We start from the raw sequence: 22164 nt of genomic DNA, 5'->3' as shown, positions 1-22164 counted from the left end.
AGCAACAAGAAGGGAAGGATGACGCAGTGCCTGCGTCATCAAGGGTGAGCCAGGAAGAGGCAGCGCAGAGGCTAAGGGAGGCAAAGGGAGACTCACGTAGAAGCTAGGAGGGCTGACACGATTGACTAAGGAGGCTGGGTTGCTGGTGCTGGGATTGCGCAGAGCTTAGGAGCTCTCACTTTCAGGTTGCTGGGGTTTAGGAGGCTATGGGAAAGTTGCAGAGTGGAGCTGGTGAGGTACTGTAGTCAAAACAGTACCTAACAAGGCAAGGCCAAGAGGAGGGAGTTGCTACCAAGGGTTTCTAGCCGAGAAATCAAGATCAGTGGTGCGGTTGCATAGCCAATCAGAGTAGGGGCCATCTCGACATTGGCAGAAGGATTTCCAGGAGGGAAATCGAGACTCAGAGGGAGTCACATCGAGAATTTCTAGGAGGGAAGTAGAAGAGCATCATGGCACTACACGGAGTAAGAGACCAGGATAGACTGGATAGAGCGTCAAACTTCGCAGTCTGGAAGGCTAGAATCTTCTCCATACTTGACAGAAATCGTGTCAAACACTTCACCTTGAAGACGATAGCTATCCCAGTCGACCCAGCTGAGAACGACAAGTACGAGGAGGCAATGGCGAGGGCCAAGAGCATCATCCTTGAATGGGTCAAGGACCATGTAGTACCACACATTGCCGAGAAGGAATTGACAAATGAGATGTGGGAGGCCCTAAAGAAATTGTGCCAGCATACTTCTGTGCAGAGAAAGATGTTACTAGAAAATCAGCTAAGGTCATATCAGATGAAGAAGGGAGAACCGATTGACACCTTCCTCAGAGTACTGAATGAGATCCGAGATCAGTTGACTGCCATAGAAGCCACGCTGGATCAGGAATTGATGGTGAGGACAACCCTGAATGTAGTATCAGAAGACTGGGAGGTATTTGTCTAAAGTATACTGGGTGGAGGGACACTTCCACCTTGGGATGAGATGTGGGCAGCTCTTTGCCAAGATGAGATCAAACGACAGACAAAGGCGGGAAGCAGCAGTAAGGGGATCAGAGTCAAAAAGGAAGAGGAGGAAGATGTTGCCCTAGCATCTGAGGGAAAGCAAGAAAAGCGGTAGAAGAAGGATCTCTCCAAGATCAAGTGCTTCCACTGTGGGGAGCTAGGTCATTATGCGACCCAATGTCTAAGGAAGAAGAATAAGGGTGAGTCTTCCGAGACTAAGGCAGCGCCAGCAAGGGTAGAGAAGGAAGTGGAGACAGACGATGATTGTGCCATGAGTGCACACGCACCACTTAAGCGGAAGTGGGGAGACATCCAGTTGTAGTCAGGCGGACTACATGTGATGAGGAGCAGGATCCTCGAGGTACTCAGCCTCTTGGATTAGACCTTGCTATGGGAGCCCCGAAGAGGAGTAGCAGGACTGGTTGATGTGGGTAGAGACGGATGCAGATGAAGTGACAGAGGAGATACAGTGCAGGAGTCTCGAGACAGTGCGAGGCTAGTAGGGTGCAGCAGTGCGAGAGGCACGGGAGTGTTGCACTAGTGCAGGATGGCACAGAGACGGGTGCAATGGTGCGAGATGCAGGGAGTTGTTGCAGCAGCGCAGAGGTCAGAGAGGGAGCACTTGTCAACAGTAAAGGGAGATTCAACATCAGGAGGGTCTCTAGCCCAATAGAGAGGTCAGAGTTGGGAGATCAGTTACTTAATTCTCAGTAACTGAGTTGCAGTGCAGCAGTGGGCAGCATGATGAGAGGAGTTGCAGTGCGGAAGCGGTGTTGGGAGAAAGGGCCAGCAGCAGCACGAATGTAGAGGGAGTTGTCGTACAGATCCAGCAGTGGTAGTGGCAGAACCATGGGCAACAGTACATGATACAACAGTGCAGAGGATGGTGGGCAGCAGGCCTTGCATCAGCATCGGGACCGATGTCGGATGATCAGAGTAATACTCAGTGAGGAGTATTGCTAGAGCACAGTCCTCACTAAGAGGGACTATTGATTTGTGGTAGCATCAGATGTGCTCTAGCCACGAAATTTGCTGGAGAGGTTGGGGCACATGAGATCTCCAATACCCAGAAAGGGTTTGGGTAGATTCTAAACAGTTCAGGAGATATTAAAATAATTAATATTTTTAATGGAGTCCCTAAGTCTAAACGTAGGGAAATTAAAATATTAATGTGGATTAATATAAAACTGTGTTAGAATGGTCCAAAAGACATGGATCAAGCCAGTTTTAATCTTAGCTGTTGATTAGGGACTTAATCTCGACCATTGATATGTCAATGAGAAAAGTATAAGAGGGGGCTTAAGGGTCACTTGGAGAACACAACAGATGATCAGTCATTCTATTCTCTAGAGCGGGGTTTGCTAAGAGAGATAGAATCAGTGATTGGAGTTGCAGCTGAGGGGCATTGAGTACAGAGAGACAGAGAGGCAGAGATAGTGCCGGGAGATTAGCGCAAGAGCCAAAGAGAGTGACGCAGAAGCAGTCAAGGCTCACGCAAGGCCACGCAGAGGTAGCCAAGAGCTGTGCAGTGCTTCAGAGAGGCCAACGTTGCTGACGCAGAGGGCTAGAAGGCTGACGCAGGCCCATTTAGGGTGACGCAGGGCTAGCGCTGGGCAGAGAGAGGCTGACGCAATCCAGAAAGGCAGACGCTGGGGTTTCTGGGGCAAATTGGAGCTGAGGAGCTGCCGGAGGGTTTATCCGGGGTTTCAGCCGGGACATTTGTCTCAGACTGAGAGGTACTACTGCCAAGGGCATTCTCTGTTGGGTAAGCCGGATTTGGCACCCAGATTGTACTCTGAAATTGCTTAATAAGAAAACCCTCAAATCGCTGCACCGGTTTTCCCGCATTGGGTTTTTCTGGGGACATTGGTCCAAAAATAACGGTGTCATTTTGTGTGCTTGTTTTTGTTTCCTTCAGTTGATGATCTGTAATATGTTGAGCATGCACTAGTGTTTATTTTCAGTATTTACATTGTAAATAACTTGTTAAATAACGGAACAAGTAGGTAGGAATAAATCAGTAAAGTGCATGGAGGGTTTCTAACTGGTAGACTTAGAAACTTCAACAGCTTATAGACTACTAGCGATCCACTTTTGGGATGATGGTGATATGCTTGGTACATTATGCCCAGCAGGCCCCCACAGGAGCCTCACACTCTTGGCAGGTGTCCCAGGACTTGTACGATGTCATGGAAGAATTCATTCTACCACTTGGACCCTTGCAGAGGATCTACAGGAATCCCCGATTCATATGGAGACCCATGGGGTCATTTATGTGCCCTCAGACCCACTAGGAGCACCGCAAGTCTACTACTTGGAGAACAAGGGGCCACCCACTTGTCCATCATATATTTTGAGGAATTTATTCCTCAATATGGCACTTCGGGATATTATTAGGCCTTTGGAGGGCCCCACGACATGTACATATTATTATTTGGCCCCTTGTGAGGCTTATTTTTACTTTTGTGAGCTAGTTTGGTGGGCTTGTCACCAATAGGGGTTTTATTTGCACATTATTTTATCATTAGGAGCTAATGTAGGCCCATAGGTTAATTCAAACTCCTTAGGAGGCTATATATTGATGTTAGATACATTCATTTGGATCATCACGTGACTTGGGATCTCTCTAATCATAGAGAACTTCACATTTTTTTCCTTGGAGGATATTTTTTGGAGATGGATGAATTTTGACGTATGGATTTGGGCTATTTCTCTTGTCTTATAGTTTTATTGTGCAAATGAAATGTTGGTTGGCTATACTCTATAACATTGTAACTTGTAAGTAAATGTTAATGCTATTATTCTTGTTGTTGCATACTGCTAAAATTGGGGCTAGTTGTTTCATTATTGAAATGTGGAATTAAGCATGTTTTAGCTAATTTAATGTATGGGCCAATGTTATATGAATGAAATGTCCTAGCGATTAATTATCTCGAGAAACTTGCATCATTTTCTTTGAAGTATAAATGCTTGAAACTCACTTTCCTTTTCTTTTTCTCAACATTGGATGAAGTTGACTTCCCGGGCCTCCTTGATCAAGAAACCAAATTCTTACTCATCATTATCCTTGACTCCATATCCCCAAGTGAATTAGGCACTGATCCCTTAAAAGGGGTGGTCATTTTAACCCTCCTTTTACCATTTTTCCCTTTTTCCCCAAGTCTAGCCCCATTAGGTCACCTAGGGCATCAATTTCCCGGGAATTGACCCAAGGAAAAACGTTGATCTCCTATAGGCTACTGCGCTGGAGGGTCCCCTCCATCTCCTCCAAATTTGAGGCAATTCTAACGGTGGAATCTCTGGGAATCCCAAACTCTAGTTGTAAGATCGAATTTTTCTTAGGCACCCCCAAGGCTAGACCTCAACAAGATCAATTCAACCTTTAAAGTAAATATTCTTGTTTGGTCCTTTCCCTTCACCTTGTCCAGGATAGGAACATCATTGGTTGCTACATGCCATCCCCGAACCTGAGCTAGGTCCACTTGGCCCTGTGTGGTCCCACTTCTGTAAAGCTAGATTACATGTTGTGGTCTTCAAAGGCTGAACATTATTGGTGTACACTAGTTTGGTTGCCTCTTGTTCAAAGCTCAAAGTATGGACACTTTTGAAAGATGAAAAAAGAATCAAAGACTCACTTGGTGGAAGGGTGGCAAGAAGCACCATCAGTAGATTGAAGTTAGGTTTCCACATTGAAAAAATTGCAAAAGATGTTGATATTGGAAAAGATCTTCCTCCAATCTAATAAGTGGAGGAATTTGCATTGTTCAAGGAAACCACATTTATTGAGGACATTACTTGATTAAGATCCTTCTTTTAGAATGCCTCTAGAGGATGTCACTCGCCCTACTAATCCCTTTGAAGATGATCAACAAGGGGGCTCAATTGATGTGAGGAAGCTGAAAGGAAAAGGTTGCACCCTCCCAGTGTATACCACGGTAATGTTGATCCATTATGCATTTTGGGAATATCTATTTCTAGGATACTAGATGACCAAATCATACAAAGAAAGCATTTTCCTCTGATGGCATTGGGAATGATCCACTGGATGACCCAAGAAAAGAAAGAGAACTGAGATCAGTTATAAAAGTATAAATTTGCATACATTTTTAGACTATGTTTGTTGTTTTCATGTAATTGGCCATGATGTATGTTGGGGTTGGAATCATGTAATCCTTTTCTTCTATATAAATGGAAAAGCAGTTTGCTCATGTAAAACAACAAATAATGTCTCTCTCTTATCAAATAATTTTGAAATAAACTTGCAATAATCTTAGGCATTTTGGCAAATAACAAAAATGGTTCAGGATGGCCATTGGGTGACCATTACATCCAGCTGTATGCGCAGAAGTGAAAACAAATATTATAAACAATATATGATAAAGTATATTGATATGTCTTGGTTTAATGTAGTTAATTTCACATGTAGGGTTTGTTGGACAAATATAGATTTTGCATACTCAATTCTGGAAAGTACAACATTTAGTAATTTGTAAATAGAAAAAACATGAAAATAACCCAAATCTTATTCTGTTCTGGGAATTTCGTTGTATATAGCTTTCTGTAATTTCACCTCTCTTTTAGCTGATGTAAATATCTTTCTGTATATATAAGAATTATTTCTACCCAAAAAAATGAGAAGTCATGAGTGTTGATACTGCAATATATTTCCAATCTAGACAATTTATATTTCTTTAAGGATTGGTGAAGGGTCACAGATCATAAAATTTGGTGCCAATGGAGAGACATTTGCAAGCTTTGCTTGTCATAAATCATAAACACGTATCTGCAAATAAAACAAACCCATTGATACAATTCTAACAATGGGTGCATATATAATGATAACCATTGCTAGGCAACTTGCTTTTCCTTTCTTTATTAAACCCTAGCTTCTAAGAGTTGATTCTGAGGTTTGCAAGTCAATAATTTTCCTAATACTCTACTACTCGCTTTCCTTGGATATCAGGGCAAAATAGACAGTCAGCTGCACTTATTGTATCAAATGTAGCGGCCATCTTGCCTGCTTTGTGGTCTATTCGTCAAAAGGTGAATCATCAACCCATTTGTACAAAAAACTTCAAAATTCATGATAGAAGCAATTCATTCACGATATTTTTAATCCATTTTGAATTTGAGACCTGTTTGGCATACCAAAGATGACATATTACTGTATTAAAGATCTAACTGTGCTCACTATGAGCTGATAAACGATGTTCTAAACTGGAATGGACCGGAATTCATTAACAGAAGAAAATTTGGCTGATGTAAACAAGAATAAACCCAAATGATTCGTAAATAAACTAGATTTAAACACAAAGAGACAAGACACAAGATAGATTGAATGTCGGAAGCTTGTAATCATCAATAGAAACCATTATAGATAGTTTGCAATCAAGCACTGTAGATCTCACAAGTCACTCGTGTTCTTAGCAATGCGATAAGCGGGTATTTATAGAGTAATACAATCAAATGACGTGAAAAAAGAGCACCTGCTTGGGTCCACAATTTTACCTAAGGCAGCAATTACATAGCGAGAGGATATAGTAAAAGTAATGGTGGAACAGCCAAAAATTATGCATACATGTCTAGAAATGGTGAGTGGAGGGCCTTCTACCAAAAAAGTACATAAAATTGTATGCCAGGTTTCAGCATTATATGGTATTTGTTATTGCCTGAAAATGCAATCTCACTTTGCACTTTTGGAGGGATTCTTTTCAGATGCGTTGTAGCAAGAGATGTGAACTTAGGGCACTTGGTACAAGTGATGGGTGCAAGTATCATCTTTATCATTCATGGGAGAGATCCTTTTTTTTCTGTAACTAGGCTGAGGCTAGGCTGGGGCCAGCCTATCTATTGGATGGAAGTGCTCCTAATGATCTAGCCACTAGTGGGATGCTGTAACACTCCCTCATACCTACTTGTACCAATTTGGGCTGTGGAAGGTGTTACTGATGTCGTGAAACCGATTCTTAATGTCTGACAAGAAAATGGGGTCATGCGAAAAAAAAAAAAAAAAAAAAAAAAAAAAAAAAAAAAAAAAAAATAAATAAATAAATCTTTTGGAGTCTGGGAGAGATGGCCATCGCTGAGATCTCGGTCTGCGCAGGGAATGAAACCCTCGTCATGGCGATCGTCGGAAGCGGCGGGAAAGAGAAGGACACAGTTACGGTTCCCCACAGGATTGACAGTAAGATCGCGGCGCTGGAGTGTTTCGACCCTCCTCAAGTTCCTGAAGCGGGCTTGATCATGCGGCCCAATACCTGGAAGTCACCGGATGCCGTGGGTACAGCGTTTATCCTTCGCCCATATCACCCATTGCATGATGGGCCAAATGCAACTAGGGCTGATCTGAAGGAGAAGCCAGAAAAGCCTCTCGAGACCAGAGATCCGCAGACTTTTTTCGCATTTGGGCTCAGATCTCAATTTGGGGGCGGAAATTTGTTAGAAACCGGCCTGATATACACAGGATCTGTCAGCCTAGTGATAGTCAGGCCCTTTTTTCTACAATCGCTTCATGCATGCAAAGACGAAGGGTTGCATGGGGCAGATCCGCCTATGTACACAGTTGCATGGCCCAAACCCTGTAGATCCAGGCCGGATCTCTCAAATATGAGCAAGATGCAAGACCTCCAGGAGCTCAGGCAGCTGATCGGTGGTTATATGCATCGATCCAACAGAGGTTTTGCAGATCGCGACAGGCAAATGGTAGAATGCCTCAATAGAAGCTCAGATCTGGAAGATCGCCGACAGCCAGATCACAAGGCAACCAGCAACGTCACCGTTTCAGGCAGAGCAGGAACTCAGCAAAATTGCAGACATCAGGTAACAAAAACTCGTTTCCAGATTTTCATTAAAACCCCAGAGACGCAATCTTTTTTAGTATGGGTACATGCAGAAAGTACTGTGCTGCAGCTGAAGCAACAAATCTGTGCATTGACTGGATACCCTAGCAAGATCCAACACTTAGTCAATGGCAGATGGTCTCTCCAAGACAACAGAACCATGGGAAGCTATGGAATTAGCCCAGGAGAAACCATCGTTTTGAACCTCAGACTGAGAGGAGGAGCCCCTCCTCAGGGTCAGACAAGCAGCACAGGGGAAGACAAAAACTCCTCAGGAGGGGACAAGGGGAAAAAGACAGCATCTCAGCAGCAACCCAAAGGAGGTTCCTCCTACAAAAACATTCTTCAGGGTAACAAAGATACAGGGTCCTCTCCAGATCAAGGCAGGTATACTCCTAGGCCATACATAGTAGATCAGTTAGGGCAAACCCCAGCCCTAAACTTTGACTCTACAGGGCTTGATGTCTTCGTTAAGTCCTATGAAACGCAGGCCCTAATCTGCCGTTTTAACAGTTTCTGGCCAAAACCAATGGATCTATTCCATTGGATTTTCAACACTTGGACCATGGAATGTGATATACATTTATGCTCCAAGGGATTTTTTATAGTTAGATTCGCATCCCCGGAAGTCAGAGAAACAATCATCAGAGATGGGCCTTGGTTCTGGGGAACATCGGGGCTGTTCATGACCCCATGGTTCCCAGATTTCGATCCAAACAACATGACTGTATCCAAAGTGCCGGTTTGGGTCCGTCTATACAACCTTCCCCTTCACTTTTGGAGTGAACGAGTCTTGGAAGGAATTGGGAACAGCATAGGGAAATATATCAAAACAGATCTGGAGAGGATTGATGAAAGGGTATTCACTTTTGCACGCATCTGTGTGGAAGTAGATCTAAGCAAAGGGCTGCCAGATAACATAAGGCTGATCTACAAACAACAAAACTGGCTGCAAGCACTAGACTATGAAAATACTGCTTTCAGATGCAGGCTCTGCAGGCAGACAGGACACCTGCAAAGCACATGCCCAGAAGCAAAAAAAGCAAACAGTAAAAAGAAGCAGAAAGGGAAGCAGAGGAAAGGATGGCAATTTCCCCCCCCTGACTCAGATGATGAAGAATCAGAAGCAGAAGAGGATGTCACTCCCGCAGAGAATGCAGAGGTATCCCAAGAAATGGAGACTCAGAAGGAAACTACATCAGAAAACAAGATCACAAAGCTCCACCAAAATCAGGCAGAGAAGACAAGTGAGAATCAAAGCATGGGAGGGATCAAACGGCATCACCACTCAGATACTTCAGACTCAGACAAGGAAACAACCACACAGAAAGAAGAAACACAGTTAGTCATAGCTTCGATCAAGCACACTCAAGGAGAGTGGCGCAAGTTCAAAAAGAAAAAGGGGAGAAAAACTTGAAATGTGAGTTTTTACTCACTGCCGGAATTTAGTTTTTTGCCTCCTTCTCTCTTCTCTCTTCTATATTCTTATTCTTCTTTATGCACGTTAGTCTTCTAACGTTGCGTGGGGTGCGAATGCACTCGAGCCCATTTGGGCAGCTTATGGAAATGCTTCAATGCATCTGCTAGTGTAACTTTTCATTTTTTAAATAAAAGGTTACCGTTTTTTCCCCTGGAAAAAAAAAGAAAATGGGGTCATGCAAAAATTCAAAATTTTTAAAACTTGCGGAATTAGATACTAATGTCGCCATGATTTCCAGCTCAGTGAGAGCTTTCTGATGATGTAATTTTTTCATCAATCTGAGTCCCAGATTGAAAGTGACGCTTAAAAGAAAACTCGTCCTATTAGCATTGGCCATGTCAACATTATCATGCCATGTGGCACCAGTGTGGTCTTTGGATTTGGTTGCCTTGTGTACCAGCAGTTCCATTGCCCCATTCCACAGTTGTGCCCAATGCACTATCGGAGGAATGGGGCAACTTCGTATCAAGCATCTATGGAAAGAAGGAAGCAACCCCTTTCAGTGAACTCTGGTCATTATGTAAGATTGAAGAAACCAGGTTAAAAGAAAAGAGCGATAGGGGACTAGGTGAACAAGTTCAAGCATTTGCTGCGATGGCTAAGAGAAAAGAAAAAATTGTAAAATTTGGTCCTCAAAAAAAGGAGGAGGATATGTCGAAGATCCAACACTATGGTTGTCAGGAATATGGGCATTTCAAGAGAGATTGTCCGAAACTCAAGAAGGACAATAAGAAAGGGAAAGAAAGAAATGAATTTCATATCACCAAAGAAGTGGAAGAACCTGATGAGAAGAAATCCAAAGGGATAGATCTTCACTATTAGGGTTTCTCCAAGAAAGGAGAAGTAGGAGATGAAAAGATCTCCACCATGAAAATCAAGATGAGAAGCATTATGACGAGATTCATCTTAGTAGAAGATGGAATCATACTAGAAGCATACCATTGAAGCAAGAGCTCATGACATCATTAGAGAAACTTGTCAAAATAAAATTCTTCTCGTTCAATCGAACCTGGAGACTGTTGATTTTTGGTAGCAACAGATGTGCTCTATCCATGAAAATTGGTGGAGAGGCTAAGGCACATGAGATCTCCAAGACCCAAAAATCGTTTTGAGAAAATCCACCCGAATGAGGAGTTATTAAAATAATTAATATTTTTAATGGGTTCCTAAGTTTAAAGTTAGGAAAATAAAAATATTAATGAGCATTAATAAAGATAAGGGTGACAGGCTTCTAAGAGACGAGGATCAAGACTGTTTTAATCTTACCCATTGATTAGAGACTTAATCTCGGCCGTTGATTCATCAATAGGAAAATTATAATAGAAGGCTTGAGGATCATTTGGAGAGACACCGGCAGATACTCAGTATCTCAAGGAAAATCGATTCTCAAGAGAGGATATCGATTTCAGAGGGAGAGTTGCAGGGTGGAGGAAGAGGAGGGCATCAGCAGCAGGTTGTGTCTGAAGAGGAGGTGACGCAAGGACAGTGAGAGACAGCACAAAGAGAGACGCAGTCCAGAGGTGAGACGTAGCCCTCATGCAGGCTGACACAGAGGGACACAAAGCTACTCAGAGCCACTCAGAGTGACGCAAAGGTGACACAGGAGTGGGAGAAGGGTCTCCAAAGTGTTAGAGAGTTGTAGAGGGAAAGTCTCAAGTGTCTTCTTTCAGTTTGTTTGTAAAATCATTCCTTGTAAAAGCAATTGCTACTGAAGATTAATAAAACCCTCATCTGCTGCACCGGTTTTCCTGCATTTGGTTTTTCCGGGGACAATTGTCTAAAAACAACTGTGTTGATGTGATTGGTTCTTGTGCATGTATTTTTCTCTATGTAATTATGTGATGACTGTAGTAGAATTTATTTTAATATTTGCTGAAGGGATTTCGTAAATAACTTGTTAAGAATAAGTAGGTGAAATAAATCAGTTGTTGCAGTAGAATTTCAGTTTAGAAATCTTCACATGGTATTAGCACAGAGATCCGGCAACAGGAGAGAAAAATCGATTATGGGTCAAGAGCACTCAGTAGATTTCTAGAAGAATGCACAAGGGACATGAATCACGATTATTCTATGTTAGCTTCCAGATTGGAAGAAGAAGTCGCTTGTCTAGCAAGCTTTGCCTCCTCAGAGGTTTGGTACATAGACAGTGGAGCTTCTTGGCATATGACAGGAATTCGAGAAAGTTTTGTTGATTTGAGGTAGCATTGAATGTGCTCTAGCCACGAAACTTGGTGGAAAGGCTAAGCCACTTGAGATCTCCAATACCCAAAAAGGGTTTGGGCAGATTCTAAACAGTTTGGGAGATATTAAAATAACTAATATTTTTAATGGAGTCCCTAAGTCTAAACTTAGGGAATGTAAAATATTAATGTGAATTAATATAAAACTGTGTTAGAATGGTCCGAAAGTCATGGATCAAGCTAGATTTAATCTTAGCTGTCGATTAGGGACTTAATCTCAGCCGTTGATTTGTCAACGAGAAAAGTATAAGAGGAGGCTTGAGGGTCACTTGGAGAACACACTAAGGGAGACTAGTAAGTTCAATTTCTGGAGCGAGGTTAGTTGAGAAATTGAACCAGTGGTCTGGTGAGCAGTCAGGAGGTAGTTAGTACGGAAGAGAGAGACGAGATTAGCCACTGGAGATCAGCGCAGAGGCACTTCAGGCAGACGCAGAGGCAGTAGGAGAAGATCAACGCAGAGGCAGGAGAGGTCGACAGAGGGCACTTCAAGCAGCAGGAGAAGATCAGCGCAGAGGCAAGAGAGGTAGACGCAGAGGCAGCAGGAGACTGTGCAGTCACTAACTAGGCCTGCGTGGGTGACGCAGAGAGGCCCAGGGTTGACGCAGTTCAGCAGGGGATGATGTAGAGGGTCTAAGAGCCACGCAGAGGTCAGTCGGGCTGATGCTGGGATTGGGAGAAGTGCTGGAGAATTTTTTCTCTCTGTGGGTAAGCCAGTTTGGCACCCTGTTGTATGGAAGAATTGCTGAATAATAAAATCCTCCCTTGCTGCACCGGTTTTACCCTAAGTTGCATGGAAACGGATACGGGAATGGATACAGATATGGGGTTTGAAATGGATACGGCAAATTTTCAAAAATCTGGATATGATACGACAGGAAATGGCACATAATAAATAAATAAATAAATATATATATATATATATATATATATATATATATATATATATATATATATAAATTTTAAAAATAAAAATTTCATATTGCCATTCTAAGTCACAGGGTTCGGCGAACCTGAAGCTTCAGGTTCGAAATTCGCCGAACCTGTAAAAAAATTTGAAGTTCGTTCAGGTTCGGCGAACCTGAAAGCCGAACCTCAAGCCGAATTCGAACCTGAACGAACTCCTCGAACCTCAACGAACTTAATCGAACTTGAACGAACTGAATCGAATTCGATGGTTTTCTGGACGGTTTTAGAGGAAAAACCACGGGCCGCATACCGCTTTTTAGCACTTCTTCCCGCCAAATAATTCTTTATAAACAATCGCTGGCTACCGTTTTGGCATACACTGTCGGGTTGATTGAGGCTGAGTGTTTGTTTGTAGTGAGTTTGCAGACGTTTGGGCACGCAGTGTGAGCTCGACCGAGGCTTGCAGTTGCCGCTTGAGGCTTTGAGCAGTGGCACGACGCTGCACGCAGACCACCGACGCACCACGGCACCAGTGTGCAGTGTGCAGTGTGCACGCAACACCCGAAGTATTCATCAGATTTTGTATGCTCTCGCTCAATGCATTTTCTGGTCACCAGTACCACATTACAAGTTACAACATTAGGGTTGTCATGCTGGAATATAGCTTAGAATTTTAGTAGTATTTCTTGTTACTGTATTTTTTTTTTTTTTTTCTCATCGGACATTTGCTTGCAGAGATATCAAGTTTCACGTCCAATTTCACTCTCGTGCAAGTTGCAACTAGTGTTGGCATTTCTTCTACATTGGGGTAATTATTCACAAAAATTCCCTTCCCCAGGACTTGTTATTCATGCTTATAATACTTCGAAGTTTATGCCAGACTTTAGAGTTAAGCCCCTAAAACTTCAAGGCTAATTATCTTTTATTTTTTTCTCATCTTGCCACTGCAATTTATTTTCAGTTTATAAAATGTTTATCCATGGGTTTTTATTGCGTATTATAGTATCCAGGGAATGCTCTTCGGAAACTTGTATTACGTTAATGGGATGCTACTAATTGTCCCATTAACTTCTCTTTTGCTTAGTTTTTCATTCATATATTCCTCCATTAAATTTAATACACTCAGGGTTATAGTCTTTAACCTTAATGGTTGGACTACTTTTTATCATCCCTATCACAGATTCACAATATCTAAGCCATTATTATTTTATGATTATGTTCTTCCCAGTGTTTTATGATAACCTTGGTTAGATCTTAAGGGAAGGAAGGAGATTTCATAGTCTCAGAAACTATTCCAGGACACCATAAGATAGGTGTATGATTGTATCACACTGTTATTATTAATATTATTAATTTACATTCACATGCACACAGCATATAGAGGGAGGGGAAAGCTGAGACAGCATACATATTTTGTTAGTAGAGAGGCCACTATCTCCATGGACTCCCCAGTGGTCTTTCAAATTCTTCCAGGAATACTTTTTTGCAGCGTTTTAGCATTGCAAAAAAGTTGAGATTGTTAGCTTCAAGAATTTGATGTTCATCTTTGTGTCTGCATTGTCAAATTCAAGGCTAAGATAGATAGATGTATCCCATAGTTATTATACATGTTATTATTTACACATACATGCACATAGAGCCCTGGAGGGGAAGGCTGAGCCTTGAATACTTCCTGAGGCAGTGAGGCCTATCAAATTCCTTGAAGCAGCAATTTTTATGCTCCTTATCAACTTCTTCCGAAGACATATTTTTGCCGTTTTACCTTCAAGAATTTGATACCCATATGATATATCTGTGTCTTCGTTAACAGATTCAAGGTTAAGAATTAAGATAGATAAGCCTATTCATGTTATTATTTGCACTCACATGTATATAGAGGCCTGGAACTTAGGGAGGGCTGGAACATGGTTTCTTGCTTATCAAAGATGCCAAGCTGTTAGAGCCTAATGCATACTCTGTCTTCATTTTTGTTTTAGTAGCCTCGAGGAAGAGGATATAACTTATTATGTTCTTTAATTCTATTATCAGATTCATTCACCATGGTCTCCTTGAAGTTTTTATACTATACAGTGTACACATGCATCCAGCTTTTCTTTTAAATTTGTTTTTAATCATCTCAGAAAACAACCTAAAGTTATTTTCATGACGATACAATTATACAAAGGTCTAAGACTCTTTTAGCTTCAGCCTTCTCCTATCATATTTTCATCGAAGTGCAATCCGAAGGATATGCCTTTTACCATCCGAGAGCTTCATTATAAATTTCCACGCTTTCTGCCTGAGCCTGTTTTCATTTCTCAATCCGGTTTGAACAATTTTCATTCATTTAGTTTTTCAGTTTTTATTGAAGTGTTTAAAAGCGTGTTCTTCTTTATTGTTGGATTTTTTTTATAATGCATGAATAGGAGCAGCTCTATGCTTCATTGGCTATGTTTCTGATTTGTTTGTTGACAATAGAGATCAATCATCAGACTAGTGGTTTTATAGTGCTGCAGCCTGCATTATTCAATCAGATGGTTTGACTTACAACTGTTGGGTGTGCACACAACGTAGCTTACCATAGTAGAAGTAAATAAAAGTAATAAAAGTGATTCAAAACCCAAAATGATATATCAGCTGCAAGGCTACAATATAGCAGAAACTAGAAGCACAACTAAATGTCATATATATTAAGTAACAAACACTGAATCGAATTTAACCTAACTTACTTAGTAACTTAGTATAAAGAACGCTCATCTGAGATTCTGAGAAGAGGTGTTAATTTGAAAGCCAGATTTCCATGCTTATAGTTATCATTTCTTTTTTCTGTTTATTGACTGTTTGTAGTCATTGCTGAAAGTTTGAAACTAGGCACACATAAATGCCATATAAATAAGTAAAAAGTATTGGATCAATTTTAACTTATTTTAATTTAGTATAAAAGATAAGCATCTGAGAAGAGGCGTTAATTTGAAATCCAGAGGATTTCCATGTTTCTCATTTTCTTATTATGCTTATTGGCTGTTGGTAATCATTGCTGAAACTTGAAAGCAATGCCTTTAAATTTCCTATTTCCACATAACAGTAAAAAACAATAATACATTTTAAAGTTTATATAAAACTGTTGATAATCAAGTGCATGCATGATGCATTTGCAACCTGCTTAAATGTCTTCAATCCATCCACCATTGTACTCAAAAGTCAAAACTAGTGTTTTGTTCTCTTTAGACAGTGACATCCCAGATCAGTTTCAGTTTTGATAACTTCCATATGCATGTAATAAGATTTAGAAGTGATCCATATTAAAAGATAAGTCAAACACCCTATCATGGTTCTAGGACCTAGTATGATTCAATATATTTTTTTACTTTTTACTTTTTAATCAAAATATCTAAGTTTTATTTGTATTTGAAAATTGAATTTCACTATTTTATCATTTATTTAAATTCGAATTTTAATATGCCATTTCCAACAAAAATGCAGACATATTTGTCATGGCACCTCCAAAGTCAACGGCAGAAGGATGGAAATATGTGGAGAAATTGGGCGGGCCTCATGGGAGGCATTTGAAATGCAAGTTATGTAATAATGAATTTTTTGGATCTATAACTAGAGTCATGGACCACTTACTTTCTGTCACTAATGGCAAAGGAGGTGGCGTTGAAGGTTGCAAGAATGTGTCTGCAGAGCTCAAGGAGACACTTCAGAAAGATTATGACGATATACAAAAGGCTAAGAAAGTGAATGAAAACAAAAGACAACGTGTTCAAACAGAAATTGCAATGAATTACAATTCATTATCTGCACTTTCTTCAAGCACAGTTGGTGTTGGGAGTTCTTCTCAGTCAAAGATCAGTAAATCAAGTGGGACAGCTGCATTAAATACTCTTTGGAAGCCCATGCAGAAACAAGAAGTTGATGATGTTGTAGGTGATATGTTTTTTGAATGTGCAATTCCATTTAATGTGGCAAGAAGCCCTTACTTCATCAATGCATGTAAGATGATGGCAGGTTTTGGTAAAGGATATCTCCCTCCTAGTTCTGAGACCTTAAGGACCACTATTTTGAAGAGGTCAAAAGAAAGAGTTACAAACAATTTGCAGAAGATCAAAGACTCTTGGAAGGAAACAGGGTGCGCAATTTTATCAGATGGCTGGTCAGATATGAATTATAGACCTCTTATTAATGTGTTGGTTTCTTGCCCTAAAGGGGTACTTTTTTTGAAAGTAGTTGATGCATCAGGGAATAAGAAGACCTCTGAATTTATTTTCAAGATTTTAGAGGAAGCTATTCTTGAGGTTGGAGAAGAAAATGTGGTCCAGGTTATAACTGATAGTGCTTCAAATTGTGTTGGAGCAGGAAAAATGGTCATGGATAAATACAAAAAAATATATTGGACACCTTGTGCTACCCATTGTCTTGACTTATTGTTACATGACTTGGCAAAGTTTCCATGGATTAACGAGACAGTTCGAAGGGGGAAACAAATTTCTCACTTCATATTTAACCATCAACTCACATTGAGCTTGTATAGGAATAATGCATCTAGAGAGTTGCTCAGGCCTTGTGACACCAGGTTTGCCACATATTATATTACTATCAAAAGGCTAGTTGAAGAAAAAGGGAGTATAAGAGGTGTTTTTTGCAACAATGAGTGGGAAAAGTCTCATCTTTCAAAGGAAGCTAAAGGAAAGGAGTTGGAACAGGTGATTTTAGGGAATGCTTTTTGGGACAATGCTCAGAAGGTCTTAAAAGTATGTGAACCAATTGTTGATATGCTTCGCATGGTTGATAGTGATACCCCTTCCATGGGATTTGTTTATGAGGGCATGGATCGAGCTAAAGAAGGCATTGCAAAATATTTTAATAATGAGGAAAATGAGTACATTGCAATATGGGAGATGATTGATGAAAGATGTTGCATAGTCCTTTACATGCAGCAGCTTGTTATTTGGATCCTAGACTCTTTGGGATAGAAAGAACAAATGATGCATAAGTCATGAATGGCCTTTATGATGCAATTGAACGGTTGGTCCCTGATCTAGAAGAATGCAAGAGAATTAGAGAGCAGCTCCGAGCATACAGGTTGGAAGAGGGAATATTTGCAAGGTCTAGTGTAGTACAAGATAGGCCCAATATTCCTCCAGGGAGATGGTGGCAGTTTTATGGATCAGAGACTCCTAAATTGCAACGTTTTGAAATTCGTATTTTGAGCCAGGGATCAAGTGCCTCTGCTTGTGAAAGGAACTGGAGTAGCTTTAACCATATCCAGTCCAAGAAAAGAAACAAATTGTTGTCTACAAGGTTGGAAGACCTTGTTTATGTTCGCAGTAATTTGAAGTTGGCCTTGAGTAGTGTGGCCAAAGATGCATCTAGTTCCTCCGACCCATGGTTTGATGCTGATTTAGAGCCAGAAGAAGATGATATTAGCACTGATGGTGACTCACTAGATGATCCAAATGTTGGAATTCCATCTATTGATGACTTTGATGATCAGCATTCTAGTGCCTTTACTATGCCATATGCATATGATGATTGAGAGCTTTTTGATCATACTAGAGTCTAGTAGGCCATAAGTATAGATTATCTATGTTTTTTGAATTTCCTAGAACAATTTTATGGATTATAACTATTTGGCAATGGTCTTTATGACTTCCTTATTATATTAGCATTGATGATGACTCACTAGATGAGCCAAATGATGGAATTCCATGTGTTGATGACTTTGATGATATTTAAAATTTTCCAATTTGAAGATGTCCTACAATGATGTGTATGTTTAAATTTTGATCATGTTTTGATTATGTGATTTTTTAAAAGATTACTAGTATTTGACATTCATTTAAATTTTGAAGACTGCAAATTATGTCATTTCTTTTTGCAAACTACTATTGTGTATGTTTACATTTAACTAGATGTTAGAATGATTACATTATTCATGTATGTTTACTAATAAGAATTTGTGTTCATGTGTTTATGGATCGATTTTGAATTTTCTATTATTTTGTCATATATAGATATATATATATATATATATATATTGAAAAATATGTATAGTCGAACCAAGTGCCAAACCTCATTCGAACTTGATTGGAAAATTCGAATTCGAATCAAATTTAATTGTTGTCGAACTCGAATTCGAACTCGAACCGTGTGACATAGTTGCCATTCATATTTCAGAATCTAGATTAGATATAAACTTTAAAGACTAAAAAGAGCAAATACATAATCAGTTATCATCTATGATGATAGAGTGAAATGAAAATCAAACTTCTGTAAAGTTGTAAACTTATATGATATATGAATCATGATATAATCATATATCAGACTTCAAAAAAGACAAGATAAGCGCACTGTAACTACTTATCAGTCATCCCACAAGCTTAGTCAAACAAATTTTATGCCAAGAGCAAACATCAAAGCACTAATTATATCAGACTCCTGCAATTTTATATCAAACCTTCTAGAGCTCATATGTCAATAAAAATATGACGAGGTCAGCCCACGAGATTGCTCATAATTCAACACTAAATGCAAGGAAGAGAAGCAAATATATAGTTTGTTGCTAAAGTTTAAACACATTAAAATTTAAAAGAGATGCTACTGTGAACAAGAAGCTAGACTACTGTAGCCTACATCAGACCCCTGCAATTTTTGTATCAGACTACTAACAGTAAAGATTAGTCACCAAAACTTGTATAAAATGATAGCCAAATGCTTCACAATTATAAACTATAAAGTGAGTGTTATGTGACTAATTTAGAGTATGTTTAGGGTTGTTACTATGACTTCTTTTGATGCTTAAGGTTTGTAATAAATGTGTGGCATAAGACAGTGAACAAATCGGTGACAGTGGATGAAAAATAAGGCTATACAACCTTGCAGCCCCATTTCAAATGACTGATGCATCAGTTGTAGAGTCAAAATACCAAAATTGTGACCACAGAATCACAGATCAGTGGTGTTAGTATGATCTATCATGATTCATCATCATCAATTCAGCATATGCCATAATTTATAAACATTCAACATTGTCATCATCATTGACGATTATTATAACATTCATGATTCAAGTTTCAAGTTTCAACATATCATCAAGTTTTTGTTTCAAATTTCAAACATCAAGTTATCAACATGACAAGTTTGAAGTTACACGGACATCATCATTACCAAAATTAATAATGCATACTAATTACTACATAGTACAAAGTACAAAATGAACTATGACTGGCAGTCTACTATCATTATTCATAATTCATATGGATGTTTAAAAGTTTAAAAGTTAAAACAACATCATAAATTACATTTACATATCATCAAATATGTCTTCATTCATGCCACTATAAGGTTCCACATCCTCTCTGGAAGTGGGACTGAGAACATTGTTGCCATGTCCACTTGAAGATCCACCTATTGGTGACTCCGCATCAAACAAATTCATATGATACATGGCATTCAATGTCATATCCAAGTCAGGCAACTCTGGTTCCACGTCCCATAATTTGGTGGGCCCAAATTTGTATTCATCTCTCTTGTGTGACAGAAGGCGAAGGTTTGAATGAATATACACTAGTTCCTCAGCCTTCTTAGAGCCCAATTTGTTTCGCCTCACTGAATGGATGAAGCCGTATGTACTTCAGTCCCTTTCTGCTGAAGAAGAACTAGCAACCTGTGACAAGATCTTGATGGCCAATTTTTGGATATGTGGAAGTGCCCCACCATAGAAGTTCCACCACTCAATTGGACTTAATCTAGTCTTGTCCCGCATACACTCGATATCACAAGCCCAACCCTCTGATCCCACAAAATGAGAAAACTGTGCACGAATCCGAAGCCCAATTTCGGGATCTACAAAAAGCTTTCTAAAAGCATTTTTAAGTCTTTTTGCGACTTCTGGGTCTTTGTTTGGTACACTTCTTTCTGGATCACATAGCAACTCTGCAGCATAATATTTTGTATTCACTACATATGCTAAAAGGTGCAATGGGGTGGTCATCTTGTTCCACTCTTTGGTCAATATATATTTTACTTCTTTGTAAAAGAATTCATCCGGGTCATTCTCCTTGGCATTTATAACCAACCTTATCTTCTCTATCATGGAATCAATGCCCTCATACACCTCTCCCAAATTAGGCATATCTGTGTCAAACATACGGAGCAAATCCACAATTGGCTTAGTAAATGCCAAGAGGTACTCGACCCTATCCCACCATTCATCATCAACAACCAATCGTTTCATTGCTTGTGCTTTATCAGATTGGGATTGCCTCCATTGATTCCAAAGAGAACTGCATACCATTGATTGTAATGCATCTTTCACTTGCATAAGCCTTGTTAAGACTATGATGTGAGAAGCAAATCGAGTCTCGACAACCTGCAGGTGTCAAATTGCCAATGTTTCAAATTTCAACAAATTAAAAATCATAATTTGATTGAATAACTATTATGATTCATGAATCATGACATTTGAGAATCCAATTTAGATATTTGAATTTAGAGTCAGAAATTAGAATTTATGAAATATTTAATAAACTTTAAAGTTTAAACTTTTAAATTATAGGTACCTTAAGGAACTCCAACTTAAAAAATTCCCTGTAGGTGCCTTGGGACATGTGGTGGTTTATGACAAAGGCTTGAATTTTTTTTGCCTCTTCAAAAATAACTCAAATCCACTCAATTTGCTTCCCCATCTTGCTCAACATGAGGTTCAATGAATGTACAACATAGGGGGTCCAAAAGATGTATTGATATTTGCCTTCAATAATTAGGCTTGCTGCTCTACACACCGTTGCATTGTCAGTTATTACCTCGACAACATTTTCAGGCCCCACCAATTCAATTGCTTCAATCAATATGTTAGCAATGAATTGAGAATCTTTCATCTGCCGCTCACAATCCACTGCCCTCAAAAACATTGCCCCATGTGGGCTCTGAGCAATCACATTGATCAAAGGCCTATTTCTTTGATCTTTCCATCCATCAGAAATGATGGACACGCCTGAAATGAGCCATGAATCACGAATGGGGCCTAATTTAGCCTCCAAATCTAACTTTTGAGCACTCAACAATGTGGTGCGTATCTTCTCATATCCAGGGCTCTTGTACCCTCTTGGGGCTTCATTCAATGTTTTTACCATCTTTACCTAGTAAGGAGATTGCACAAGGTTAAAGGGAAGACCATTTGCATAAATGCATTGGGCTACAACTACATCTGCTATCTCTCGAGCATCATTATTAAAACTCTTTTCAAGCGGTCCCAAATTTGACCGCTTTGAACCAACAATTCCATGAGAATGAAGTGGAGGCTTTGATGAAGATGCTCCCAACCTTGTTGGGTGTTTTAAATGGGAGGCAGGATTTGCCTCATTTATTTTAGCATCTGCCTCGTCTTGTTCTCTCTGATATTGTGCGATTTTTACCTTGCTTAAACCATTTCCATCTGTCCCATTCTCTTTAGGTGGGCCACTGCATATTCGAACCCCATTGTTTCTTAACGCAAGCAAATGTGCTTTAACCCGTGTGTATGACCCCTTATACTCCTTTTTACACTCACTGCAAACCCATGCCAATGATCCACCTCTTTGGATCTTCCCAACAGTAGATACATATTTCCAAAGTGGTGACTTTGGATCAACTTTAGGGGTTGATTCAATTTCTTGTGCCACTTCCTCTGCCTCATGAATGGCTGAACTTGAAGTTGCCATGAATGATGATGATGTAAAT

General features: G+C 39.9%; 1 protein-coding gene across 5 annotated transcripts in view; it reads left to right on the top strand.

The window, feature by feature from the left end:
* LOC149149301 (transmembrane protein-like protein) overlaps positions 1–22164 on the top strand; it is a 483547-nt gene that overhangs the window by 242624 nt on the left and 218759 nt on the right. For all 5 annotated transcript variants that reach the window (XR_016262832.1, XM_089440558.1, XM_089440556.1 and 2 more), the window contains one exon: positions 5961–6040. Coding sequence is in view for 4 of the 5 variants with exons in the window: in XM_089440558.1 (XP_089296684.1) it covers positions 5961–6040 (80 nt within the window). In the remaining variant the exon portion in view is untranslated. The remainder of the gene's footprint in view (positions 1–5960; positions 6041–22164) is intronic.

This window comes from Pinus tabuliformis, chromosome 9 (genome assembly GCF_031772625.1).
Source record: "Pinus tabuliformis cultivar Carrire ecotype Pingquan chromosome 9, CPIR1, whole genome shotgun sequence".
Classification (NCBI taxonomy): domain Eukaryota; kingdom Viridiplantae; phylum Streptophyta; class Pinopsida; order Pinales; family Pinaceae; genus Pinus; species Pinus tabuliformis.
Note: the sequence above shows the minus strand (reverse complement) of the source record. Positions and strands in the feature narration are given on the sequence as shown.